The 27,945-nt window shown below is 47.0% G+C and overlaps 1 protein-coding gene and 1 pseudogene across 1 annotated transcript; both read left to right on the top strand.

Annotated features, from left to right (window-relative positions):
• GLT8D1 (glycosyltransferase 8 domain containing 1) lies at positions 1-27,922 on the top strand. Its single transcript, XM_040407907.1, has 10 exons — positions 1-112; positions 2,576-2,634; positions 9,942-10,040; positions 10,205-10,409; positions 11,437-11,542; positions 11,620-11,704; positions 11,977-12,089; positions 15,188-15,354; positions 23,447-23,559; positions 24,772-27,922. Exons 2-10 carry the CDS (start codon positions 2,619-2,621, stop codon positions 24,960-24,962), a joined length of 1,095 nt encoding a protein of 364 aa, XP_040263841.1. The 5' UTR covers positions 1-112; positions 2,576-2,618; the 3' UTR covers positions 24,963-27,922.
• LOC120979261 lies at positions 10,747-11,013 on the top strand (annotated as a pseudogene).
• Positions 27,923-27,945: the final 23 nt, after the last annotated feature.

The raw sequence follows: 27,945 nt of genomic DNA, 5'->3' as shown, positions 1-27,945 counted from the left end.
GGGCAGAGGGGCGTGGAAGTGCTGCTGGTATATTGTTGATGTTGAGTTGGCAATTCGGCTGCGTGTAGTTTAGTATTGGGAGGCGGGTCCTGAGTGCTGCGGCCGCTGCACTGTATGTATGCATGTACTATGTCATGTGTGTGCATGCACGTTCATACGTGTCTGCGTCATGTCTCCTTTTCCAATTAGTGTTTGTTTCTTCCTTTCCCGTTATCTACTAATTTGACTAACCAGGGCTCTCATTAACTGAATGACCATTCACATGCCAGTAATTCATCGAACCGTGGGTTGCAATGATAATTGGTCCTTCTGTGTTGATGAGTAGTTTGGTTCCGTTCAATGTATAACTACAGATGTAGCAGTGTTGGGGCCGTTAGACGTGGCGGAGCCGGAGCAGTTAGACGTAGCAAAGCTGTAGCCGTTAGACGTGGTGGAGCTGTAGCCGTTAGACGTGGCGGCGCTGTAGCCGTGGCAGCGCTGGAGCCGTTAGACGTGGCGGAGCTGGAGCCGTTAGACGTGGCGGCGCTGTAGCCGTTAGACGTGGCGGAGCTGTTAGATGTAGCGGAGTCTGTTGGCCTTGTGGTATCCCGATGTGGTGTTTTCTGTGGTTTAGCAGGGATGGAGGGTAACAAACAACCATCAGATTATATGTATAAAGTTTATTATTATATTCCTAGCAGCGATCACTCTGACTTAATCTGCACAATAATGATTGACACGATGATTGGTCGTCATTAATAAAGCGTTGACTAATCTCCCATGTAGAGAGCCGGTTGTTCCACATGTGACATATGGTGTGTCGTCTGTGCTTGGAGATTATGGGGAGATTTTTCAAAACTGGTATAAAGGAAAATTGATTAAGTTGCCCAAAGCAACCATTCAGATTCCACCTTTCATTTTGCAAAGTAGCTCTGAAAAATTAACGGTGGATTCTGATTGGTTGCTATGGGCAACTAAGCCAGTTCTACTTCACACCAGATTCGATCAATCTCCCCACATGTGTACTGGAGATTGCCCAATGTAGATACAAGGTTATTCAGGGACAAACTCGGCTCTGCTGTGCCTGTATTCCATCAGGCAGAACCTTTTCTGTCCTGTGCTGACCTGTCAGGTACAACATGATGCTGTTCCTTGCAGGCGGCGTGTTGGAGAGCAGGAGGATATGAATTTATCGATTTAGAGTTTCTTGGGAGAAGATCCAATATAAGGCCTCTTTCACATGTCAGTGAATGGAGGACGTGTGCTGTAAGGTCTCCGCCGATCGCTCACGTATCCATTGACTTTAACGTGTGTATTCACACATCAGTCGTTTACTATGGGTCCACCATGGCAGCACAACCTGTTTTGTCCGTGATTACAGATCCCTTTATGCACATTATAGTCTATGGGTCCGTGAAAACCACTGACAACGTGGATGCGATCCGTGGATTTCACAGATTGTTGCTTGAATATGCTTTGGAAATTAAAGGGCTTCGGTCAGCAGTTTTGTCCCTATGACACTGGCTGACCCGTTACATGTGCACTTGGCAGGTGAAGACATCTGTGTTGGCCCCATGTTCATATGTGCCCGCATTACTGAGAAAAATGATGTTTTATTATATGCAAATGAGCCTCTAGGAGCAATGGGGGCGTTGCCATTACACCTAGAGGCTCTGTTCTCTCTGCAACTGCCGCTCCCTCTACACTTTGACAGGAGCAGGTGTGATGACGTTTTCACTGCCTGCTCCTGTCAGTCAAAGTGGAGAGGGCCTGACTGTTCCAGAGAGAGCTGAGCCTCTAGGTGTAACAGTAACGCCCCCATTGCTCCTAGAGGCTCATTTTCATGTATTAAAACATCACTTCTCTCAGTAATGCGGGCACATATGAACATGGAACTAACACAGACGCCTTCAGCTGCCAAGCGCACATGTAACAGGTCAGCCAGTGTCATAGGTACAAATCTGCTGACAGATGCCCTTTAATTTTCAGCCTAGCATTGTCCACGGAATTTGGATGACACAAAAAATGGTCACATGGATCCTTGATGGGTGAACCGCTCCACATCTTGTCACGGACGTGTGAAAGAGGCCTAACGTGTATTTTCTGATAGAAGTCCTTGCTCGCTCTGTGACTGGCTGTCCTACTTAGTGATTGACCAGTATCTCAGCTGTAAAGATGCTGAAATTAATCGATAATTTAGGATTATGCTTTTCCACCTTCCCATTGTCACTTTTGAATAGAACAATTGATTGTGTGTGGTCCCTCTGTTATCCCTCCTATAAAAGTATTGAAAGGGGAAGTGTTTTAGTTGAGTTTTTCCCTATCCAGGTCGACACGGTCAGGGTTAGACAGTGTCAGGCTGTGTACGGACACATCCCATTGATAAGAGAAGTGCTTATATACATTTCCAGGAGGAATAAGAAGGGGATGACAATGCAGAGTCCTAGAAAGAAAATGCTTCAGTATTGTATTTGTGTAGGGAATGAAAGTATTTACTAAGAATCAGATCCTTTCTCTTTTACATAAGCTTCTCTAGCCCTGTGGCTGTCACATATTGGAAAGCTAATCCCGACTGACCCGTTTTCTCTTCTTACAGATTGGAAAACTTGCCATAGAGGAGCCAAGAGAGACAATCCAAAATGACCTGCCGCAAAGGTGAGACCCCAGGCCTGTGGTGACTGAGTAGTTCTGGTACCAGTACATGTGTAGTGGATGGAGCTGGTCCCAGCCAAAGGAAACTATTGGCTCTTCTTGCATATTCATAACCAATGCGTGATCCTTGTTTCCCCAAATAATAATTCGGTTATTGGTGAATATGTGTCACCAGTGGAAGGTACCAGCAATGACTCAATCTATGGCCTAGGTTCAGCTGCAAAGGCACAAAACGTGTTCAGATTTAAACAGAATTCTTGATAAAGGTGGAATCACGCTGGGGGCCATTTACAAAGGCCGGTGTCTTATACGGGACTTTGATTCCCCCCTGCTCTGCTGGATGATGCGGCTAATTTATTACAAGGAGCAAGCCTCGTCATAAACCAGGCGCATCCGCCGGCAGTCCTTGCACCTGGAGTAAAAAGTACTTCACCGCCTGAGGGGAGTCGTTTTCACCCACATTTTACATAATCATAAATGTTAGTGAATTTGCCAGGGTTGTGGAACCCGGCCTGGATACACCCCCGCTACTCCCCAGTGGTCAGGACGGCCTAAATATTGTTGTGCGGGTGTCAAAAAGTCGCTTGCATTTTTTACACCGAATTGGCATACCTAAATGACCCCCACTGTGGTGTATGGTTTGTAACCTCACAAGACTAGAGGATGATGCCGGAGCTGCAATAACCTCAGAACAGGCCATCATTAGGCGCTTATTTTATAAAAAGTGTTTCTCGCCCAATTCCTTGGGGGACACAGAAGACCTTGGGTATAGCTCATCTCCATAGGAGGCGTGACACTAAGTGAAGGCTGTTAAGCCCCTCCTCCACAGCTATACCCTCAGCCTGGAGAGAGAGACTGCCATTTTTTTGCTTGGTGTCCAAGGAGGCAAGACACTCCCTGCTCTGCAGAGCTGTCTTTTCTCTTTCATTTTTTCAATTTTATTTATTTTATGTTATTTTTTCTGCTTTTCACAGGGACAACAGAGACGCCTGGACCTCTCTGTTTCTCCCGGGGTCGAGCTGCGCCAGTGGCGGCTATCCGCACTGCTGCCTCCCCCACTGAAGAAAAGGAGGACCAGGGCAGCCCAGCTCCCCTGCATCCCGCCAGCGCAAGGGTCGCCCACACGCCAAGCCCCTCTCCAGCTTCCTGCCACTTCGGTGCCAGTGGCTGAAGGGAAGACCTTGCTGGAGTGGACAGAGGGTGACGACATCTGGATGGTGAGAGTGGCTGTTCCAGCCCTGCTCCTGCTCCCCACCACCTTCCCTCTCTCTCTCTCCCCACTCCCCCTCCTGCACCGAGGCCTGCACCCCTTACTATCAGGATGCAAATTGTTCTGGGACTACAGGCTGCTTGCACTCCTTCGGGGGGGGGGGGCGATATGCAGGGGGGACGAGGGGACGAACCGGTGGCGTTGGGCAGAATTCTACAATGGTACAAGGGGATAGTGCTCCTTGACCGTGCTTAATTCGTCGCAGGGACTGCTGCGGCGGCCCCAGAATGCGCCGGTAGGCTTGCCTGCCTCGGCGCTAGGACCGAGCACCCCTTATATGCCGGTCGGCAGCGCGACGGATGCTCAGGGATCGCGGCGGCGCACTTGTGCCGGTGCGGTCGGTACCTTGCGCCGCTTACCGCTCCAGTTTCGTGGGATACAGGGGGCAGAAGGGTTGAAATCGGCGCCATTACGGTGCCACAGGCCGTCAATTCCGGCCTTATGTATATATTTAAATCGCGCGAAAGATACTGAGGGGGGCGGAGCTTTGCTTCCAGCTCTTCTCTTATCCCGCCTCCCGATCATCCCAAGTGCCCAGCAATCTCTGCTGCCGCTCCTAACCTGAGGAGGGATCGCGCTTGTGCTCCTGTTCTGCTCCGGTGCCTGCTGCCTGCGGTATGCTGTTGGTCTGGTAGGACTGTTAACCCCTTTCTAGTGCCAGCAGCCCCTAGTCTGGAAGGCCATACCATACTTTCTAGCCAACATGTCTGATCCCTCAGGGGCCTCTAGACCCTGGTACCAGGCCTGTACCGCCTGTAATGCACCCTTTCCACAGGGGCAATCAGACCCACATTGCGCTGCATGCCAGGTCCCAATACAGGGTCCGCCACTTGTTGTGCCGCCCCCTGTCCTCTTAGATCCTCCTGAATGGGCTAAATCCCTCTCCCTGGCCGCGGAAAGCCTCACTAATGTCGTGGGCCGCCTTGCGAATGCACAGCCTACCACGCAGCCGGATACGCCCCCTGCTGTACCCTCCGGCTCCGCTACTTCGGCCGACCCGTGTGAGTCCCTCGCTCCCAGCGACGCCTCCAGGGCCCGGCACCCCCAGAAGTGGTCCAGGGCGGAATGCGTGTCATCCTCGGATGCTTCCCTGTCACCTCCAAGGGTACGGTCTCAGTCGGGCCCCTCCTCCTCACAGGACATGCCCTCAGAGGATTGGGATATGGACTCGGCCTTACCGTCCAAGCTGGCCTCTGCTGTGGGCCATCTCATTACCAGCATTCGTGATACTTTTAAAATTTACAATGATCCTCCCAGCTCTGACAAGGCCGGTGTGTCGTTTTTCCGCCTCAAGCAGGCGTCCACAGTATTCCCTCTCTATGCCGACTTCTCGTCGGTAGTCTCTAAGGCTTGGTCTCGCCCTGATGCCCGCTTTACCCCCCCTAAGAAGTTGGATATCTGTTATCCCTTCCCGGCGGATTGCATCTCCACTCCGCCTCAGGTTGACCCTCCTGTTGACCCCCGCTTGTCTAAAAGCACGGCCATTCCTGTGGTGGACGGCTCCTCTTTTCAGTCCGCTGAGGACCGGCGCATGGAATCAATTACTAAGGGCATATTTGCCGCCTCCGGTTCAGCCCTCAGGCCGGTTTTTGCTTCCGCCTGGGCCGGAAAAGCTGTTTCAGAATGGGCCTCACAGCTGGATCAGGAACTTGATTCAGACGTCTCCATTCAGGACCTCCGTGCTTTGGCCCAACTCGTTGTTCAGGCAGGGAAATTTATTTGTGAGGCCTCCCTTGATGCAGGTGCCCTCATGGCACGTTCATCTGCCCTGGCCGTTTCGGCTAGAAGGGAACTTTGGCTAAAGGTTTGGACGGCGGATGCCACTTCCAAACGGTCTCTTGCTGGCCTTCCCTTCGCGGGTTCTCGCTTATTCGGGACCCGCCTGGATGAAATCATTTCCGAAGCCACGGGCGGGAAGAGCACCCATCTTCCCCAGCCTAGGACCAAGAGCGCCATTCGAGGCCGTCCTGGTTTTTCTCGCTTTAGGTCCTCCCGCAGGGCTTCCACTTCTCGATCCGCGTCTGGTCCGTCATCTAATTCTTCCCGGGATAGGCGTAAGAAGCCTTTTTTTCGGACTCGGCCCTCCTGGCGTAAGTCCCAGCCTACTCGCCCTCCCTCGGCCAAGCAGAACCCCGCCTGAAGGTGCGCCCCCACGCACCCGGGTGGGGGGACGACTCCTCCTGTTCAGGGACATCTGGCAGGCGCACGTCTCCGACGCCTGGGCCCTCGAAGTTGTATCTTCCGGGTACAAACTCGAATTTGTGTCCCTCCCCCCAGTTCGCTTCTTTCGCTCCCGTGTCCCGAGGGATCCCCAAAGTGCGGCCGACTTCTCCGAAGCCATTCGCATTCTTCTGGAAAAAGGAGTGATCACTCCTGTTCCTCTAGAGGACCGATTCAGGGGGTTCTATTCGAACCTTTTTGTGGTCCCCAAAAAGGAAGGTTCGGTAAGACCCATTTTGGACCTCAAGCTGTTGAACTGTTTCCTCCGTCTTCGGCGGTTCCGGATGGAGTCCCTCAGATCAGTGGTGGCCTCTCTGAAAAAAGGGGAGTTTCTGTCGTCTATCGACATCCAGGATGCTTACCTACACGTCCCGATCGCTCGGTGTTACCAGTGTTTCCTTCGCTTTACGGTGGGGAATGACCATTACCAATTTGTCGCCCTCCCCTTCGGCCTGGCGACGGCTCCTCGGGTGTTCACCAAGGTCCTTGCCCCTGTCCTGGCCTTGCTCCGCTCCAGGGGCGTTTTTCTGCTTCCCTACTTGGACGATTTGCTCATCAAGGCGCCCTCCTTTTCGCTGACGTCCACCAGCGTGAACCTCACGCTGCAAACCTTGGAGCGGTTCGGGTGGATAATCAACCTTCCCAAGTCCTCGCTTATCCCGTCCAGGCAACTCATCTTTCTGGGGATGCTTCTGGATACAGAAGCGGCGGAGGTTCGGCTCCCACCGGAGAAGCGCCTGCTCCTTCACCAGTCGGTTCGGACCCTGCTTCTCCATTGCTGTCCGTCCTTCCGGCTCAGCATGCGGGTATTAGGACACATGGTGTCCTGTTTCGAAGCGATTCCCTTCGCGCAGTATCACTCCCGCATCTTCCAGATGGCAATTCTATCTGCCTGGGACAAGTCCTAGGAGAGTCTGGATCGGTCCTCCCTTCTCTGGTGGTTACGGACTCCCCTCCAGGGAAAATCCTTTCTGCCAATGACCTGGTTGGTGGTTACCACCGATGCCAGTCTGCAGGGTTGGGGGGGGGGGGGGGTGTTTCCTCCCCAGTCCGTTCAGGGCACTTGGTCTCCATCGGAGTCCAAACTGCCGATAAACATTCTGGAACTGAGGGCGATTCTCCTATCGCTCCGGCATTGGACTCCCCTGCTTCGGGGTCATCCCGTTCGTGTCCAGTCGGACAATGCCACGGCTGTGGCGTATATAAATCATCAAGGGGGCATTCGCAGCGCAGCGGCTATGCGAGAGGTGTCTCGCATCCTCCACTGGGCGGAGAGTCATGTTCCGGCCCTGTCAGCCATTTACATTCCGGGGGTGGACAACTGGGCGGCGGACTTCCTTAGCCGGACGACGATCGACCCGGGCGAGTGGTCTCTGCACCCCGACGTGTTCGAGTCCATTTGCCGCCGTTGGGGCTGTCCGGACTTGGATCTCATGGCCTCCAGACTCAACCACAAGCTCCCCACCTTCCTGTCCAGGTCCAAGGACCCAAGGGCGTACGGAATTCTCCCTCCTCTACATTTTTCCGCCCCTCCCTCTTCTACCACGGGTTCTCCGGAAGATTGCGGCAGAGGGCATGCCTACAGTTCTGATAGCCCCGGATTGGCCTCGACGGCTTTGGTACGCCGACCTAATGCTGCTCCTGGGAGACGCGCCTTGGCCGCTGCCTCTAAGAGAAGACCTCCTCTCTCAAGGGCCGATCTTCCACCAGCATTTAGGGTCACTATGTTTAACGGCATGGCTATTGAGACCGCAGTTTTAACGCAACGGGGGTTTTCTGCGGATGTGGTTCGTACCATGATCCGCGCACGAAAGCCGGCCTCGTCCAGGATTTATTACCGAACCTGGCGGGCCTACCTGTTTTTTTTGCGAAACCCTGGATGTTCATCCTCTTAGTTTTTCCCTTCCCACGGTCTTGTCCTTCTTGCAGTCTGGTCTGGACCTGGGTCTCAGTTCGTTAAAGGGTCAGATCTCGGTGCTTTCCATCCTCTTCCAGCGTCCTCTGGCTCCTCTCGGTCCTGTCAAGACCTTTCTCCAGGGAGTCGCTCACTCTGTCCCCCCGTATCGCACTCCCATTCCACCCTGGGACATTAATGTGGTGCTTGCGGCTCTCCAGTCTGCCCCCTTTGAGCCCTTGCGGAAGGTTTCTCTTCGTCTTTTGTCCTGCCAGGTCATTTTCCTTGTGGCCATCACGTCCCTTCGGGTCCCTCGGCGGGTGTCTGAATTGGCGGCACTTTCTTGCACGGAACCCCTTTTGGTCTTCCACCAGGATAAGGTGGTTCTCCGTCTGGTACCTGACTTCCTTCCGAAGGTGGTATCCGCTTTTCACCTCAATGAGGACATCGTCCTCCCTTCCCTTTGTCCGTTCCCTTCTCATCCTCGAGAACGGGAGCTTTACCGCCTGGATGTTGTTAGGGCCTTGAGGATTTACCTGGAAGTCACTGGTCCCTTTCGGCGCACGGACTCTCTCTTTGTGGTTCCGGAAGGTCCGCGCAAGGGGTTGGCGGCGTCCAGGGTGCTTCTTGCCCGCTTCATCAAGATGGCTATTGCTGAAGCTTACCGCACCAAGGGCAAGGAGACGCCCTTTGGTATTACCGCTTATTCTACCAGAGCGGTTGGTGCCTCTTGGGCTCAGAGGCATCAGGCTTCGGCTGAACAACTGTGTAAGGCGGCCACCTGGTCTTGCTTGCACACTTTCACCAAGTTCTACAGGGTGAACACCTATGCATCGGCGGATGCTGCTTTGGGCCGCCTGGTCTTGCAGGCGGCGGTTTCTTGATTTTTCCGGTGGTTTTCATCTTGGGCTGTGGTCCCTCCCCTCTTGGACTGCTTTTGAACGTCCCAAGGTTTCCTGTGTCCCCCAAGGAATTGGGCGAGAAAACAAGATTTTTGTATAACTTACCAGTAAAATCTCTTTCTCGCTCTTCCTTGGGGGACACAGCACCCACCCATTGTTTTGGTTTGCCGTTACGGTTTGGTTGCTCCTGTCGGGTAGTTGACTTTGGTTTTACATGGTTGGCCATTGCCTTTATTTCACTACTTGGGCACGCAACTGGTAGTCTCTCTCTCCAGGCTGGGGGTATAGCTGCTGGAGGAGGGTCTTAACAGTTTTCACTTAGTGTCACGCCTCCTAGAGAGCTGAGCTATACCAAGGTCTCCTGTGTCCCCCAAGGAAGAGCGAGAAAGAGATTTTACTGGTAAGTTATACAAAAATCTTGTTTTTGCTCAGATTTACTAAGCTTAAAGGGGTTTTCTGACACTTCATATCCCCGCTCATCTGTGTGAACGTGTCTGATGTACTCGCTGTTTCAAAGTGATGTGGATCCTCTGACCTTTTTGCTGGTCCCATTACCTGCCCCTCTGGAAAATCTTCACTTCCGCTGACATTACATTCCTTTCTGGAATGGACGGGAACGTCATTTCTGGGACCGTCACAGGACGGTGCGGTGGATGAGGCTACAATTTTGTGGACAGAATCCTCCCTCATCTGTGGACACATGTGCACCACAGACTGACTGCGTTAATGCCGGAGCCGATAGAGGCGGGGGGGATTCCATCCACAGGATTACGCCCCATCCACCGCACCACCCCTGTCCTGGTCCCGCCAATGACATTCCTATCCATTCCAGGGACAAGGTAAGAAAATGGATGGGACGTTGGTAGAAGGGAAGATTTTTCCGGTAAGACAGGTCACGTAACCGATTCAGAAAGCATCAAATCCACAGCATGTTGAAATTGTGAGTACATTAGAATTTTTTTTTTTTTAAATGTCATGCCATTGCTGAATAAAATACTTACACCTGTAACTTCATGCCTTTCAGTGAATATAGTGATTATAGTGTTGGCGGCCGTGATCTTCCTCCTCATTCTCCATCATAATCTGCTGGGTCTGAGCGATATACTGAAAAGGCAAAGTTCAGGTAAGAGGAATTTTTTAGAAACATCACTGAATTCATGTTTTTTTTCCTGGGATTATTGACTCTCTGTTCCATACTTCTCTGGATTTGTCTAATCGTGTGTGCCAGTCTGTATGCTCTTTGCTGTGGGTTCATTTTACTACGTGTGGTCTTTATTACTTTTCTAGATTTCGGCCTTGTAGGATTTCAGAGGATTGATTTCCTCCCAGAAGCTCCAGACGAGAAAAAAATAGCAGAGGTCCCTGTAGTTATCACTGCCGTAGAAAGTAGACTCGGAGGGGTCATTGCTGCAATCAACAGTATTTCCAGTAATACACAGTCCACTGTCACTTTCTACATTGTGACCATGAATGATACCAAGGAACATCTCAGGTACACCTATCACCACTGGGTAGATCGGGCCAGGCTGTGTGAGCCATTGATTAAATGTTTTATATCAGGGATCAGCAACCTCTGGCACTCCATCTTTTCAGAAACTACAACTCCTAGAATGCTTCATTTACTTCTATGGGGTTTAGAAGAACAGCCAAATATTGTTGCTTGCTGGGAGTTGTAGTTTCACAGGAAGCTGGAGTGCCGGAGGTTGCTGATCCCCATTTTATATGTATGAGAAATGGTGGCCTTCTCCCTGACAAAGCTTAAAGAGGACCTGTCACAATTACTTGTATTCTTCATGGGTTAACCATTCTGGAACACCTTTCCGCTCTGATCCTGGAAGAAAGAGGCCAAACGCACCAAGAAGGTCGGCGTTGTGGGTAAATATGGGACCCGTTTATGGTGCTTCCCTAAGGAAGGTGGTCAATAAAATTAAAACTAGCCTACATGTTCCTCCTGTGGCAAGACCAAGATGAAGAAGTAGGCTGTTGGAATCTGGCATTGTGGTTCTTGCATGGAAGTCTTAGCAAGAGAAGCCTGGACCTATAGCACCACGGTAAAGTCTGCCATCAGAAGACTGGAGGAGCTGAAAGATCAGTAGATCAATCCTTCCTGTGGAATCTGCTCTTCATCTTTCTCTGGGCTTTTCTTTCTTCAAGAAATGTCTAGGAAAATGGGGAAAAAAAACTATTTTGGAGCATCTGTGGAGTTTGACACTGGCAGCATTGATTGCACAGTGTCACCCCCCCCAAGTGGTAACACACAGCTGAACTTTCATTCCAAACTGCTAGCAATTCATTCATAATTTCTAGCAGGAATAATAAAGGGATGTCACATTCTAGTGTCCTAAGAATAGATGCTTTTAAAATTGTTATTACATGGGGATTGCAATTAGAAACTACAACAGACATGTTAGGAGAGGTAACGGGTCCGCTTCAAAACCCCACCTAAGACTAAAAGGTCACATACTAGTGAATCAGAAGTTTGAGCAGCTTGGTAACTAGTTATCTTATTCTTCCTCCAGGACCTGGCTTAGTGACCCTAAGCTTAAAAATGTCAAGTATAAAATTCTGGACTTCGATCCTCGGGTCCTTGAGGGGAAAATCCGAGCGGAAGAGCGCGCCAAACCTGTACGTAAATGTGGATTATTTTATAGTGTGTATGAAAACCTTGTCTGAGATCACCACTTGTATTCTTGTCTCTTTAGTTAACATTTGCAAGATTTTACCTTCCTGCTTTGGTCCCTGGGGTAGAGAAAATCATATATCTGGATGATGACGTAATTGTTCAAGGTATTTTTTTTATATCTTTTTTTACAATTTGATATATGTAAAGGACAATGCTTTCCTCTAGTTACAGCTCATATGAGGAGGTGTTATATACTGAGTTTTTCTAGCCACCAGAAAATGTATATTGACCGTATTAGTGCAAGGCACAGCGCTGCCCTCCAGCAGTAGCATGCCGATAAAAGTCTAGAAAATATCTTGGAAGAAATATTTTCTTACACACAAGCTGCAGGTTGCAATTATATACGGTTAATGTGTTTTAAAATTGTTTCCCGTAGGTGACATTGTGGAACTCTACAAGACCCCTCTAAAAGTGGGACATGCAGCTGCATTCTCTGAGGATTGTGATTCAGTCACCACGAAATACTTGGTCAGAGGAGCCGGCAGTCAGGTATGATGAAACTTTGTAACCATGCACCGATCACTGCTGCATGATGAGCCATTCAGTATAATAGACCAGCCATGCGGCTGGAGACAGCCCCTTAAAGGGCACCGGTCAGTAGATTTGTACCTATGACACTGGCTGACCTGTTACATGTGCACTTGGCAGCTGAAGGCATCCGTGTTGGTCCCATGTTCAGATGTGCCCGCATTACTGAGAAAAGTGATGTTTTAATATATGCAAATGAGCCTCTAGGAGCAACGGGGGCGTTACCTTTACACCTAGAGGCTCCGCTCCTTCTCCACTTTGATTGACAGGGCCAGAGAGGACAGACAGATTGTGGTAACGTGGGGCTGTGGAAATGGAGACTGCATACTAGTGCTGCTGTTCATCAGCCACATCCCCACCTCTCTGTACTTCATGTCTCCTCATGAACTCCATTCCTACAGAGATTCAGCTGAGGATCTTATCTGTATTCAGGACCATAATCCCTGACATGTAGAGCAGAGAGGAGGACGAGGCAGCTCTTTAGCTCAGTGTTGAGAAGTAACTTGTCCTGCTGGGTGATTAGAACAGGTTTTGTGTGTACTAATAGGACGCGGCCATTTTATTTCTCCTAATGATTGCTCCCCTGACAAAACAAGTCATTGTGGATGAAAGGTATTTGGGAATATATTTATAATAAAGTATTATTTAAGTATTTTCATTTTCTTCATTCCTGGAGAACCCCTTTAAAGAAGTTGTACGTTATATTCAGGTGCTGCTTGATCTAGCATAAAACCAACGTGCAGCTTTCTAATATCTACTCTATTGCTGACACACTTGCGTGTCTAAGGCCTCTTTCACACAAGTGATATGGAACCTGTCAGTCTGCTCAGTGAAAAATGGATGATTTTGCATAAAAATTGAATCAGTTTTGCCCGCGATTGCATTCCATCTTTCCATTTTTTTTTCACCCAGGTTGTAACAGTTTCTTTTTATTTATTTATTTATTTATTTAATATTTTTTTAAATGGATGTGAAGGAAAACTGAAGAGTAGGGTATGTTCACACGAACATACTGCAAAATTCAACATTAACTTTTTTCAGCGTGTTTTATTTATTATTTTTTTCTTCAGTTCAAAACTGCATTTTCTTCAGCTCATGTCTTCTGCTTCAGATTTTCGCAAAAAACAGCACAAAGAATGCACGGACACATAAAGCATTTATTTTTATTTTATTTTTTTGTAATTTAAGCTTTCCATTCATTTCAATGGGCGATTGAACGTAGATTCCGCCCCAAGATAGGGTTGCTGCTTTTTCTTCTTCTTCCACTTAGAAAAAAAAAAGCTCTGCTTCCCCTTCTAATGAATGGGAGGGTGTTTTGAGTCAGAAACGCACCCAAGAACTCTGTGCGAACTGACTCTAAGGGCTCATTCACACGACCAGGGTTTTGTTCCGCATCCGAGCCGCATTTTTTTTTGCGGCTCGGGTGCGGACCCATTCACTTCAATGGGGCCGCAAAAGATGCAGACAGCACTCAGTGTGCTGTCCGCATCTGTTGCTCTGTTCCGTAGCCCCGTAAAAATGATGAGTCATTTCCTATTCTTGATATATGAAAGGGAGCTCGTCTGCACTTGGTTCGTGCGGTGAGCGGATGGACACAAGGCGCAATTCACAACCCAATTGAGGATACAAAGTATTTTTTATTTTTTGTTTAGTAATGACGACGCGTTTCGGGGTACGCAGGACCCCTTTATCAAGTCTGTATCCTTGTCACCGTAGGCTGCACGTGCAGAAGCGCTACCATATGAGGACACCCACTGGCCGCATCTTCAAGCTGTGCGGACCGCCATACCCTTTAAAAGGGATTTCCAACAGGAGTGCTCCCCATTAAGCCTACGGTGACAAGGATACAGACTTGATAAAGGGGTCCTGCGTACCCCGAAACGCGTTGTCTTTACTAAATAAAAAATGCTTTGTATCCTCAATTGGGTTGTGAATTGCGCCTTGTGTCCATCCGCTCACCGCACGAACCAAGTGCAGACGAGCTCCCTTTCATATATCCCAATACGCACCAAAGCGGCGGCTTTGCTCCCGCCCATGGTCAACTTGGACGATATTCGGCTGCACCAACCCAGATCACCCCTACGATTTTAACTCTACCGGAACAGTGCAACTAAACCAAGGTGAGTAGCAATCACTCACCCTGGTTAGGAGTAAGTAATAACATATCTTGTCCACCACCACCTATAAGCGCCTTCTCCCCTTTCTTTTTGGGCATTTAATCATTTCCTATTCTTGTCTGTTTTGCGGACAAGAATGGGCATTTCTACAATGGGCCTCCTGTTCCGTTCCGCAAATTGCGGAAGGCACACGGGCGGCATCCATGTTTTGCGGACCGCAAAACACGGCCCGGTTGTGTGAACAAGCCCTAACACACAGCATCTCCTAGAAACCATCCTTGAAAAACTGACTTCAGACTGCACATTGATGACATCCATGAATGGACCCGTTTTGGAAGAAAAATGGATGACCATAGAACAGGCCCTGATTTTTTTAATTTTTTTTTTTTTAACAGACAGGCGGTCAGTGAAAAACAAAGCGCATGTGAACATACCCATTGAAATGAGTGGGTCAGTCTGGATGCTGTGCATTGCAAAAACATAATGGATGCAAACCGCGCTTCTGTGATATAAGCCTAAGAAGTGCGGTGTCCACACAGCATGTGTAAGGGAGTGTCTGACAGCACTTGTGCTCTCTTACCCCCTTCTCTAATGCAGAATCGACCCCCTTCCAGCCTACGATGCAGTATAGTGCAGGACATCCCTATGAAAAGGTCTTGTTATTGCAAAATGATTGACATGAGAACATGAGCATATAAAGTTATAATGTTCCAAGCCTCAGAACATTCTCCAACATTTCTGGGTAAAGAAGGATCAGGCATGTGGGATTTCAACCTGCCCGATCCTATGTTCCCACAGGAGATCTGCTGATGCCAGAGGGCTCTGACAGTGGCGTCATCCACTAACCCCTTTGAAAGAACTTTAGGAGAAATGATTTGTCAGTAAAGTCTGTCTTGTGTTAGAGAAGAGACGCTGACGCCTGCTTATCTTTATATTTTACAGTATAACTACATAGGATATTTTGACTACAAGAAGGAAGCCATCAAGAAGCTGGGCATGAAAGCTAGTACCTGCTCCTTTAATCCAGGTGTTTTTGTAGCCAATCTAACTGAATGGAAGCAACAGAATATTACCAGGCAGCTTGAAAAATGGATGGAGTTAGACATGGCGTAAGTATTGTAGGTGCTTCAGTGTAGGCATCTTATTTATGTTACTTTTAAGGCCTGTTCACACTGCAGAGAGTTATCGTTAAATTGTAACTGTTTTACGTGGAAAAAATGTGGAACTGGGCCCTCCCAAGGTATCCGGACCATAAAGAATTTATTAACACATAAAATAAATAAATAAAAAGTATCAATATGCGCAACCTATGTTATACATTGACATCCTAATATAAAACAAAACTAATCAGCAAAAATTGATAATGTATAAGAATGTATAAAATATAAAAGCAATATCAAAGTCCAGTAGATATAATAATGAGATAAATGACGTATGGGCTCCAATAGTGAATAATCCCAAGTATAAATAATAGCAGAAAAAATGTCTTGGGATAAGGCCAATGAGTTATCCTGGTATGATACCACAAAAGGAGGTCCTGTATGCCACAGTAGAAACCATATATGCAGACAGAGGTAGCGGCGTCCCGCTCTATGCAATTACCAGCGGCGTCCAACTGGAATACTTCAACTGTAATCGTTATGAAAGCCTGCCGGAGAAGATTGGAACGGTCTTACCGTATCACTTTTTGTCCCAAAATCGCTCAACTGGATGGTCCTGTACCTGTAGAGACCAATGCTCACGAGCATTGTTCGTCCTCACTCTCCCTCGCTGCCAGTTGTTTAACACAGGCAGCTAGACTCTCTCTTGTGTTGCCGGTCTTACGCTGTATAATTCAAACTCCCATTTGCGCAGCGGACGATATCTTTGTATAAATCCAGCAGGCTATTTATATATATATATATATATATATATATATATATATTATACACAGTTGCAAGAAAAAGTATGTGAACCCTTTGGAATGATATGGATTTCTGCACAAATTGCTCATAAAATGTGATCTGATCTTCATCTAAGTCACAACAATAGACAATCACAGTCTGCTTAAACTAATAAAACACAAAGAATTAAATGTTACCATGTTTTTATTGAACACACCATGTAAACATTCACAGTGCAGGTGGAAAAAGTATGTGAACCCCTAGACTAATGACATCTCCAAGAGCTAATTAGAGTGAGGTGTCAGCCAACTGGAGTCCAATCAATGAGATGAGATTGGAGGTGTTGGTTACAGCTGCCCTGCCCTTTAAAAAACACACACCAGTTCTGGGTTTGCTTTTCACAAGAAGCATTGCCTGATGTGAATGATGCCTCGCACAAAAGAGCTCTCAGAAGACCTACGATTAAGAATTGTTGACTTGCATAAAGCTGGAAAGGGTTATAAAAGTATCTCCAAAAGCCTTGCTGTTCATCAGTCCACGGTAAGACAAATTGTCTATAAATGGAGAAAGTTCAGCACTGCTGCTACTCTCCCTAGGAGTGGCCGTCCTGTAAAGATGACTGCAAGAGCACAGCGCAGACTGCTCAATGAGGTGAAGAAGAATCCTAGAGTGTCAGCTAAAGACTTACAAAAGTCTCTGGCATATGCTAACATCTCTGTTAGCGAATCTACGATACGTAAAACACTAAACAAGAATGGATTTCATGAGATGAACCCACTGCTGTCCAAAATAAACATTGCTGCACGTTTACAGTTTGCACAAGAGCACCTGGATGTTCCACAGCAGTACTGGCAAAATATTCTGTGGACAGATGAAACCAAAGTTTAGTTGTTCGGAAGAAACACACAACACTGTGTGTGGAGAAAAAGAGGCACAGCATCCCAACTGTGAAGTATGGTGGTGGGGGCATCATGGTTTTGGGCTGCTTTGCTGCGTCAGGGCCTGGACGGATTGCTATCATCGAAGGAAAAATGAATTCCCAAGTTTATCAAGACATTTTGCAGGAGAACTTAAGGCCATCTGTCCACCAGCTTAAGCTCAACAGAAGATGGGTGTTGCAACAGGACAACGACCCAAAGCATAGAAATAAATCAACAACAGAATGGCTTAAACAGAAGAAAATACGCCTTCTGGAGTGGCCCAGTCAGAGTCCTGACCTCAACCCGATTTGAGATGCTGTGCCATGACCTCAAGAAAGCGATTCACACCAGACATCCCAAGAATATTGCTGAACTGAAACAGTTCTGTAAAGAGGAATGGTCAAGAATTACTCCTGACCGTTGTGCACGTCTGATCTGCAACTACAGGAAACGTTTGGTTGAAGTTATTGCTGCCAAAGGAGGTTCAACCAGTTATTAAATCCAAGGGTTCACATACTTTTTCCATCTGCACTGTGAATGTTTACATGGTGTGTTCAATAAAAACATGGTAACATTTAATTCTTTGTGTGTTATTAGTTTAAGCAGAATGTGATTGTCTATTGTTGTGACTTAGATGAAGATCAGATCACATTTTATGACCAATTTGTCCATAAATCCATATCATTCCAAGGGGTTCACATACTTTTTCTTGCAACTGTGTGTGTGTGTGTATATATCTATATATATCGGGTGGTCACAAAACTTGGGGGTCCTAGCTAGATGTGTTTTCGGGGTATCCAGTCACTCCTTCCTCAGTAGCTGACAGACCCCTCAAAGAATCCTTTCTTTTATAGTATGTAAGCTACCCCAAAACCCAAAATGGATTTTGGGCAAATAGCCTGTCCTTCCACTTATTTCTCCGGGCTTCACAATCTTAGATATTGCTCATAATGCTCATAAACCTTATTTAAAATAGTCACCCCATACTAAAATATCACATAGGAAGAATTGTTCCAGATGTATACCCTACACATGTAGAGGCACTTATAACTCTATTTTCATATAGTACAAGACTACTGGTTGCCTACTCTTGACATGTGTATACTGGATTATGGCATTAAAATATAACTTTTATTGATCACTTATCAAATCTTAAAAATATCTATCTAACCTACTATTAAAACTATCTAATAGAACCTCTAGTGTGCTATATTGCTTACTAGCTGTGCTATTATTATAGTAGCCTGGTAGCGGCGCGCTTGCTCCAGTCACTACTTGTTTGTTTTTAACGGCGTCTAGATTTGTCACATGCAGAGGTCTATACAGTCTAAAACCTTATACACTGCCCCCCGCCATGTTTCGCCATGTACATGGCGTCTTCAGGGGCACGGGCAGTCTAGGTCGGGGGGCAGTGTATAAGGTTTTAGACTGTATAGACCTCTGCATGTGACAAATCTAGACGCCGTTAAAAACAAACAAGTAGTGACTGGAGCAAGCGCGCCGCTACCAGGCTACTATAATAATAGCAAAGCTAGTAAGCAATATAGCACACTAGAGGTTCTATTAGATAGTTTTAATAGTAGGTTAGATAGATATATTTAAGATTTAATAAGTGATCAATAAAAGTTATATTTTAATGCCATAATCCAGTATACACATGTCAAGAGTAGGCAACCAGTAGTCTTGTACTATATGAAAATAGAATCACATAGGAAGTACACCTCATAAAAATTACACCTCATAAAAATATATATTCAAAGTATATATATCAAAAATAAAATGAACGCAACTCTCTAAATACAAATCCTCCTATACATCTATTTATAAGTGTCCACTAATTCTATACCACTCAAAATCGCATCAGAACCCATGCGGTATTGATGCGGTTCCGTTGCGATTCTTCCTATATCCACTGCAGACACCAGTACTATATCCATTAATATATTACATTGTAAAATGGAGAAATAATCGTTCCCTTACGTCCTACCAGCAGCACATATGGGGGTTAACTGCCCCCCGTGGACTGGTAGGACCGGCGGAATTTTTAATGAGCCCAAAGAATAACCAATGAAAGAACTCCAGCTCCCCTAAAGGGAGGGGTTCGCCCCCCAGCACACCGTGTTTTTTTCTGTCCTTTGGACAGGTGGCCATGGATTTCCCTTGTGACACATCCCAGCTACAGCTAAAGTTGGCAGCCAAGACAATGGCTCTGGTGTCAGCTGCTAGGAGACCTCTATGGCTAAAGCCCTGAAATGCGGATAACGCATCCAAATATAATCTCTGTGGGCTCCCCTTCGAACCGGACCGCTTATTCGGTTCGGAACTGGACACCATCATGGAGGGACTCTCCGATAAAAAGGGAAAGAGTCTCCCCCCAACAACCCTTTCGGGCCCGGGGCAGGCAAGATCGCGGAGGCAGATCCAGACAGCAGGCCAGGCGTAGAGATTGGTGGGGGGCAGTCTGGAAGATTTTCCAGACACTCCCGTAAACCCACCAAGGAGGCAAAACCCTCCTGACTATGGGCCTCTCAGAGGCTCTTGGTTAAACCCTGCTACCCCTGTCGTTACGCCTCTGGATTTTCCCGTACCCCTCCCTCAGCTCCCTGTAGGGGGTCGTCTTTTCCATTTCCAGCACGTATGGGCCCAGGAAATCTTAAATCCCTGAGGGCAAAGCATAGTGGCTATTGGCTATCTAATAGACCTCGTTTCTCTCCCCCCAGAAAGATTCGTTGCCACTCGAAGTTTCCTGCCGGACAGACAGAAGATCCTAGAATCTTATATTCAGGACTACATTTCCAAGGGAGCCCTGGAGGAGGTACCGGCAGGGGAGAAGGGTCTAGGGATATATTCTCCAGTATTCCTGGTACCCAAGAAAACAGGAGATCTCCGGATGATCATAGATTTGAGACTCCTCAATCGATTTGTAAGGAGAACCAGGTTCCGGATGGAAACCATAAGGTCAGTCAGCCACATCCTCAGTCCTGGGGACGTGATGGCTACTCTGGACCTCAAGGATGCTTACCTCCACATCCCGATCCATCCTTCCTCTCGGAAATTTCTCAGGATCGCGGTCCAGATTTCAGGGGTGCGCAGGGATTTTCAATTTGCCGCTCTCCCCTTCGGAATATCTTCTGCCCCTCTTATCTTCACCAAGGTGGTAGTGTCGGTGGTGGCAGCTCTGAGACTCCAGGGACTGACCATTGTTCCCTACCTGGACGATTGGCTTATTCTAGCCTCTTCGGTCCCTATACTTACTCATCATCTTCATGTCGCAATTTCATTTCTGCTCTGCCTCGGCTGGATCATCAACTGGCAGAAGTCGAACGTGAGCCCTTCGACTTCAATCCATTATTAAGGATTCGTGGTCACCTCTCTGGAGATGTCCCTCCAGTTGACTCCAGAAAGAGGAGCACGGATTCGGGACCTGGCAAGGTTCCTCTCCGTCCCACGACGAGTCTCCATCCGGACTCTCATGAAGATGTTGGGGCTCATGTCAGCGGCTGCGGATGCAGTCCCTTGGGCTTTATGGCACCTCCGTCCTCTTCAATCGGAGGTTCTAGACAAATGGAACGGCAGCCCTGCGGGGCTAGTATCCCTGTGCTCCCTATCCAACCAAACCCGGAATTCCCTCAGATGGTGGTTCCATCTACCAGCAGGGAAGTCTGACCCAACCAGGTTGGCTCATATTGACAACAGACTCGTCCCTTGTAGGCTGGGGCGCCCATTTAGACGGATCCCCGGTCCGGGGATCTTGGTCTTCTCAGGAGTGGCATCTTTCTTCAAATCTCCGCGAGATGCGTGCTATCCGGGTAGCCCTCCTCCACTTCGCCCCTCAAATCTGGGGCAAAGCAGTGAAAGTCCAGTCAGACAACATGACTGCAGTGCTTTACATAAACAAGCAGGGAGGCACAAGATCCTTGCCCCGTCTTTCAGAGATCGGGGTTATCTTGCGGTGGGCAGAGCTGAACCTATCCCATCTATCTGCCACTCACATCCGAGGCTCCCTCAACATCATTGCGGATCGCCTAAGTCGCGGCTTACCGACCATGGAGTGGTCACTACATCCGGAGATCTTCAGGCAGCTAGTCCTCAGATGGGGCATGCCAGAGGTGGATCTCATGGCAACCAGGTTCAACGCCAAGGTGCAGAGGTTCTGTTCCCTATACAGGGAGGACAACCCCCTGGCGATAGACGCTCTGACGATACCGTGGAGGTTCAGGCTGGCCTACATCTTCCCTCCCTTTTACATGATTCCGAGGGTATTGATGAAAATCCGTCAGGATCAGGCCTCTGTAATAGCCATCATACCATTTTGGCCCAGGAGATCCTGGTTTACCCAGCTCATTCAGATGAGTCGGGGACAATATTGGAGACTCCCCCCGGAGCAGACCCTGGTGTCGTGGGACACTCATCTCTGCCCAGATCTGCACAGATTCAACCTGACAGCCTGGAGGTTGATCAGTCCCTTCCCAGAGTGGATGGGCTCTTTGAGTCGGTCCTGAGAACCCTGTCGCATTTCAGAGCAGAGTCTACCAAGAAGGCCTCCCGGATCATGAGGATCTTCACATCATGGTGTAGTTCCAACCAGGTGGTGTCTGCAGATCCGCCACTCTCTGCGATCTTACAGTTCCTCCAGGATTGGTTAGACAGTGGTCTCTCCCCATCTACCCTGAAGGTTCAAGTTTTTGCCATCTCGGCCTGTCTCAACAGACCATATTCTCGGGACCCGCCAAAGTGGTTTTTCTTCTGGCTATAACCTCAGCCAAAAGAATTTCTGAGCTGCAAGCTTTCTCTGCTTTACACCCATACATCATCTTTTTACAGGACAGAGTCCTTCTAAAATTTCTACCTTATTTTAGACCTAAGGTTCTAACTTTTCAAAATATTAACTAGGTAATTTCTCTACCTGTATTATTCTCTGCCTCCTCCTCTGATGTTCCAGTTAGACATCCACTGGACATATAGAGATGCCTCCAGATCTATGTGGATAGATCCAGAGAATTCAGGATAGATGAAAACCTCTTCATCCTGTTTGCCGGTAAGTCTAAAGGCCGTAAGGCGTCTAAAACTATTATTAGTCGCTGGGTCAAGGAAGCCATTAGGGAAGCTTTCACCTCCCAATCCTTAGATCCTCCGGAGTTTGTGAGGGCCCATTCTACTAGGGCCGTAGCTACCTCTGTCGCGGAGAGAAGTCTTCTCCCCCTAGAGTTGATCTGTAAGGCGGCTTCCTGGAGCTCTGAATCAACCTTCATCTCTCATTATAGAATAGATGCTAAGGTAGCAGAGTTTTCGGCCTTTGGGCAGACAGTTCTTACTTCTGCCAGGCATGAGGACCCTCCCTAGGGGATTCTTCTTGCTATCTCCCCATCTGTGCTGCTGGTAGGACGTAAGGGAATCGTTAATTTCTTAATCGTTTGTTTTCCCTTAGTCCTAACAGCAGCACACAAATTTTCTCGCCCTAAGTACTTTCTTGCTATAGACACGGTGGGCTGGGGGGCGAACCCCTCCCTTTAGGGGAGCTGGAGTTCTTTCATTGGTTATTCTTTGGGCTCATAAAAAATTCTGCCGGTCCTACCAGTCCATGGGGGGCAGTTAACCCCCATCTGTCTGCTGTTAGGACTAAGGGAAAACAAATTATCGTTAGAAATTAACGATAGAATGTAGAAACATTAATGACAGGCAATATTACAATGTTCTCATAAAAAATTCTCATAAAAATTCTTCAGACCAATAAGGGATAATGGATGGAAGCCCACTGCCAAAGTGGATTTTCCACTTATTGAACATACTCACCCTATGAGCGCCTTTCTCTACCCTGGCCATCATTTCCCATGCCTCTCAGTTCAGACCCCAGCAGCCTCAGAACATATAAAGTAAAGAAACCACTTACCCTTCCTACTCCTGGACGCCGCCGCTCCTCACCGCCCGCGCTCTTCATCCTCCTCCTGTCGGCTGTGCTGTGAACTGAGCGCCCTCACGGTCCTCCGGTGCTAATGAGCGCTTCCATAATTCGCCTCATAAGATCATAAGACGCAAGGACATTTCCCCCCCACTTAGGGGGAAAAAACGGTGTCTTATGGGGCGAAAAATACAGTAATTAAAAAAACAAAACAGTTAGACTTTAAGACTTGATCAGCTGCAGCCATACGTTTCCTCTGCAGTGAAATGTGTTATTGCATGCTGTCTATTCAAATGTATGGATGTGCTGGACCTGCCAACGTGAGAGTGGCTCATAGATAGGGAATCCCTAGTGGGGACCCCCTCTGTGATGTTCTTATACACTAGTGGGGCATATGGAAAAGAGTTGTCTGCACCCAGTGGATTTTGACTTTTTATCAGTTATTAAAATTGTTCCACCTGGTTGTCAGATGCTAATGTAGGGCACTGTCTGGTTACAGGGAAGAACTGTATAGCAAGACCCTCGCTGGCAGCATCACCGCACCGCCACTGCTGATTGTCTTCTACAAGATGCACTCCAGTATTGACCCCATGTGGCACGTCAGGCACCTGGGTAAGTATAAATGACATTTCATGTCTCATTGTAACATGGAGAGAGTTACTCCTTGTATAAAGGATAACCAATGGTTCACAACCTTCCGAGCAGTGTGCTTCTCTCTTCCTACAAAATCACTACAAAAGTTCTAGACTACTGGAGAGCCATAGCTTGGAGACCACTGATGTGAATTATGGGCTGGGCATGATGGCTTACATATCCAAAGTAGTTTTTTTTTTTGCAAACGGCGAAAAAAAGACCCAAAAGATGATGTCTGACTATTTATTGGTAACGTTTTGTTTTTGTCCATACTTACCGAATTTGGTAATGCAAACAAAGTCAGCGTGGTTTAAGGAAATATAATTTAGGCCACTTTGAGCAAATTTTGGGGCACCTCTAATTATTTGCATGTGCAGTGAAGCAAAGTGTGCTGTTCTCAAGTTTATAGAGCCCAGGGACATGAGTCTCAGAGTCTCCAGTAACTTTTTCTAGGTAATCCCATAATGGCTGGGTTTTACAAAAGCATTCTTAGAAACTCCGCTACATAACAGCATGTTGGTGGTTTAGCGGCCCCATTAAAGGGAAATTCTATTTTGGTTCTTGTTTTAGAGCAGGGATCAGCAACCTCTAGCACTCCAGCTGTTGTGAAACTACAATTCCCAGCATGCTCCATTCATTTCTATGAGAGTTCTGAGAAGAGCAGAGCAAGTATGCATGCTGGGAGTTGTAGTTTTACAACACCTGGAGTGCCGGAGGTTGCCTACCCCTGTTTTAGAGCATTCCACATCTATATGGAATGGTTTATGACTTTGACAAGATTTTGCTTTACTTTTGTGTAGGTTTAAAGGGGTTGTTCAGCGGTATTCATTTAGAAATATGGCTCACAGGTGGTTAAAAATATTAAAAAAAATAAGTCCTACATTCCCTCACCAATCCCTTGCCCCGCCACTGCTTTTCCACTTCCTGGTCCCAGCTCGACCAGCCGGAAACACCAGGAATGCTAAACAAGTCGCTGGCTGTAATGGTGATCCGCCTGTTGTTTCCAGTAGGTCAAGCCGGAACCAAGAAACTGAGAGCAGTGGGGACTAGAACAGTGGCAGAAAGGCGTAGGTGATCGCTTATGATCCATATGTATATTTAAAAAAAAATTAGAATAGTGGACAACCCCTTTTAAATGGTGAAATAGTGCTAAAAGCTAGGCTACACGTAATGACAATTTCTTTATTTCAGGCTCAAGTACCGGGAAGCGTTATTCCTTTCAGTTTGTGAATGCTGCCAGGCTTCTTCACTGGAACGGACACTTTAAACCATGGGGACGGGCCGCCTCATATTCTGAAATTTGGGAAAAATGGTATATTCCGGACCCCACTGGTAAATTTTCCATCATTAGAAGAAACGCAGAAGCTGATAGAGCCAAATGATGGAATTACACTGATCAGGAAATCTCATGAACTGCGGTATGTTACGGAGCATGGTCAAGCAGTATTTTCTCAGGAATCTGCAGCTATTTTTTTTTTTTTTTTCCGCCATTACAACTCCAAGACACTACAGTGGATCCTGGTCCTTCTAGTATATTAGGTTTTTAGTGTGTTTTCTTGTATTCTTTATGTATTATCCTATGGTGTTTCAGCTGCTCTTTCCTACATGATTCAGTCCAAATCTTCTTGTCGGTATATTGTATAAGAGAGCTGGCTGGTGGCACCGCTACGCTTCTCTCCCGTAGTCCTGAACTTATGCACAACATATTGCTGTCCTCCTAGCAGGAACCTGTCCATTGTAGTGGGGTGCTCAGAAAGAAAGCTCCAAAAAGCTGTGCGGATTCCTACTATGGGGACTACTTTTTGCACAGTGCAGATGTAGGAGATCTGAGTTTGTCATTTGGCACGAGTCGTTGTCGTAATGCAGTATGTTATGATCTGATTCTTCATGATGCACAAATACTCATTTCTGTTCCATCTGGACATGCATTGCAGAGCCTAGTGAATTGTTCATACGAAACCTGTCAGCAGTCACTATCTGCGTGCAGCAGTATTTGTCCGGCCGCCTCTCGGCATATTTGCCGTGCTGTGGCCGGATCTCCGCTGGTCCCCATTATAGTGAATGAAGCCAGACGGACTCCCGGCAGAGCATGGTAGTTCCGGAGCTGGCAGGCTGTTCTCCTTCCGGAACCATTAACACCAGTCTGAAACAGGCCTTATAGTCTGAAAAATACAGCATCTGGCATTGATCTTGGGCACAGCTCTTTTTGTTTGGAGAAAGTTTTGGTTTTATATGATACAATTTTCTGCTTATATGTGTATGTAAAGAGGTATCTCCCCAAGGAAAGAGTAGGATTCTCACTCCGTACTGACGAGGAGTAAGCATCCCGAAACAGCGATCTATAGATGGATATTTGGCTTGGCAGTATTACCTTGTCCTATCAAGGCTTAGTTAAAAAGTCGGATTTTTACTCCTAGGGAGCCAGTTCTGCAAGGTGGCGATAGTGAGATGGTTCTCTTTCCTTTTGGAGATGCCTCTTTCATAGTATTTTACCATGGAGGACTTCCAGTAAGTCTCTATACACAGCTGGTCTCTTGAAGGAGACCCAGCACCCCACCTAAGCTGCTTATATGTGTATAAGGAATATTCTCTGGTTGTTCACTTTATAAGTGTCATGACCAGTATATTGTGAATTTATTGGTCAAGCGATCAATTCATGGATCATAAACCTTGCATTGTTGATAGGACGCTAATATTTGTTCCATTGTTCAGATCTCTTTGCTAATAAGACGGCATGTACAGCGCAATATACTCGACGGGTGGACGGGGAATCCTCGCTTTGTAAGTTGTAGGAGGTAGATGATTATAGTGACCCAGAGCTGCATCCACCTTCATGTTACTGTATGACAACCTTCTATACAAAGCCCATAGTACACGACGTGGTGCATGCTACAATCCTACACCAGAGACATAGGATTAGTGTTGAAACCACTGGCAACATGGAATGTGTATGGGACTCCTGAAAAATAGCTGCCTTTTGTATCATTTATTGCTATGTACTGATTTGGCTACTACGTGATGCTACTTTGTAGTGAGAAGGTAAAAATAATTTCATTCATTCAGTGTGGGTTTTAAAAAAAACACTACTTCACCAAGGGTAGGGCGCTCTTACTGGACTTTAAAAAGAGTCTGTTGGCTACATTATCCCAATAAAAGTACCCCCCAGCGAGAGGCAGAAGAACACCCTGGATTGCGCACTCGCAATACATGCCCTCCTGTGGGTGTCTGCAACATTCACTGTGCTGCACACATGCAGTGCAAAGGATAATGCAGATACTGACAGAAGGGAATGTACTGCGCATGCACAATCCTGAGTTTTTCACCGTGCTTACACAATTTGGGCTGGGGCTCGCTACACGGTGACTTGTGCCACACAGCGTAATAGAAGTCAGTGCAAGTGCTGGATTTTTTTTGCTTGGGTCACATTCTCAGCAACTTGCAAATCAAACTGTGACCCTGATCTTTGGTCATGCAATGATTGTTGTGACCAAAGTTGCCAATTCTACTTATAATATATAAGAACAGGGCACTCAAAAGAAACCGCGACCATGTGGTTTGAACAAATCTGAGCTTTTATTTAATGTTAAAACAGATAAATTAACAATTTATTGTACTGTTATCATAAAACTAAATTAGGCACCAGTCCACCTTATGTTTTCTATTAACAATATGCAATTGGGTGTTCAGTCCACAACAATAGACAATCAATTGCAATATTCCATATAGTGGTAGTAGCTGAAAAAAAACGGACTAGATATTCGATATTGTAAGAAGCAAAATATTCGATATAACGCCAAGAAATAATCGGTCCAATGGTTATGAGCAGCCTAAGAAATGTCACTGAGTATCGATAAAATATATTCCACTTATTATCGAGACCAAGACCAAATGTCCCACACCTGGTTACAGCGGCGTCCCGCCGGAGAAGAGTGGGTACTAGTCAATTCTACTTACATTGCAGAATACTATTTTGTGTGTGGATTCCCATGCAGTATCAGCAAACTTTAAGAACAAATCTCTTGTATACTTTGCAGATTTTTTTCATTGTGGAAATTGGCCTGCCATCAAGATTTCAAAATTCACAGCATAATTACGCTTGCGATTTTAGTTAGATTTCACCCTTTCCAAATGAAGGGCGAGATCTGCGGAAAAAAATTGACTTTTGTACTCACCGTAAAATCCTTTTCTCGTGGGATGCATTGGGGAACACAGCACCATGGGTATATGCCCGGCTGACACTAGAAAGAAAAGTGTTAGCTCCACCTCTCTGGGCTATACCCTCTGCACATGCAGAAGCTAGCCAGTAGGTAGAAAAGCAGTGAGAGCACCAAACTGAAAAAAAGGAAAAGCCAACATGTCCCGAAT

The sequence above is a fragment of the Bufo bufo genome, chromosome 9 (assembly GCF_905171765.1).
Source record: "Bufo bufo chromosome 9, aBufBuf1.1, whole genome shotgun sequence".
NCBI lineage: Eukaryota > Metazoa > Chordata > Amphibia > Anura > Bufonidae > Bufo > Bufo bufo.
Note: the sequence above shows the minus strand (reverse complement) of the source record. Positions and strands in the feature narration are given on the sequence as shown.

Coding starts and splice junctions, on each gene's coding strand:
- GLT8D1 (XM_040407907.1), top strand. Junction 10,410..11,436: donor GATACCAAGGAACATCTCAG/GTACACCTATCA, acceptor TTCTTCCTCCAG/GACCTGGCTTAGTGACCCTA. Junction 15,355..23,446: donor TGGATGGAGTTAGACATGGC/GTAAGTATTGTA, acceptor GTCTGGTTACAG/GGAAGAACTGTATAGCAAGA.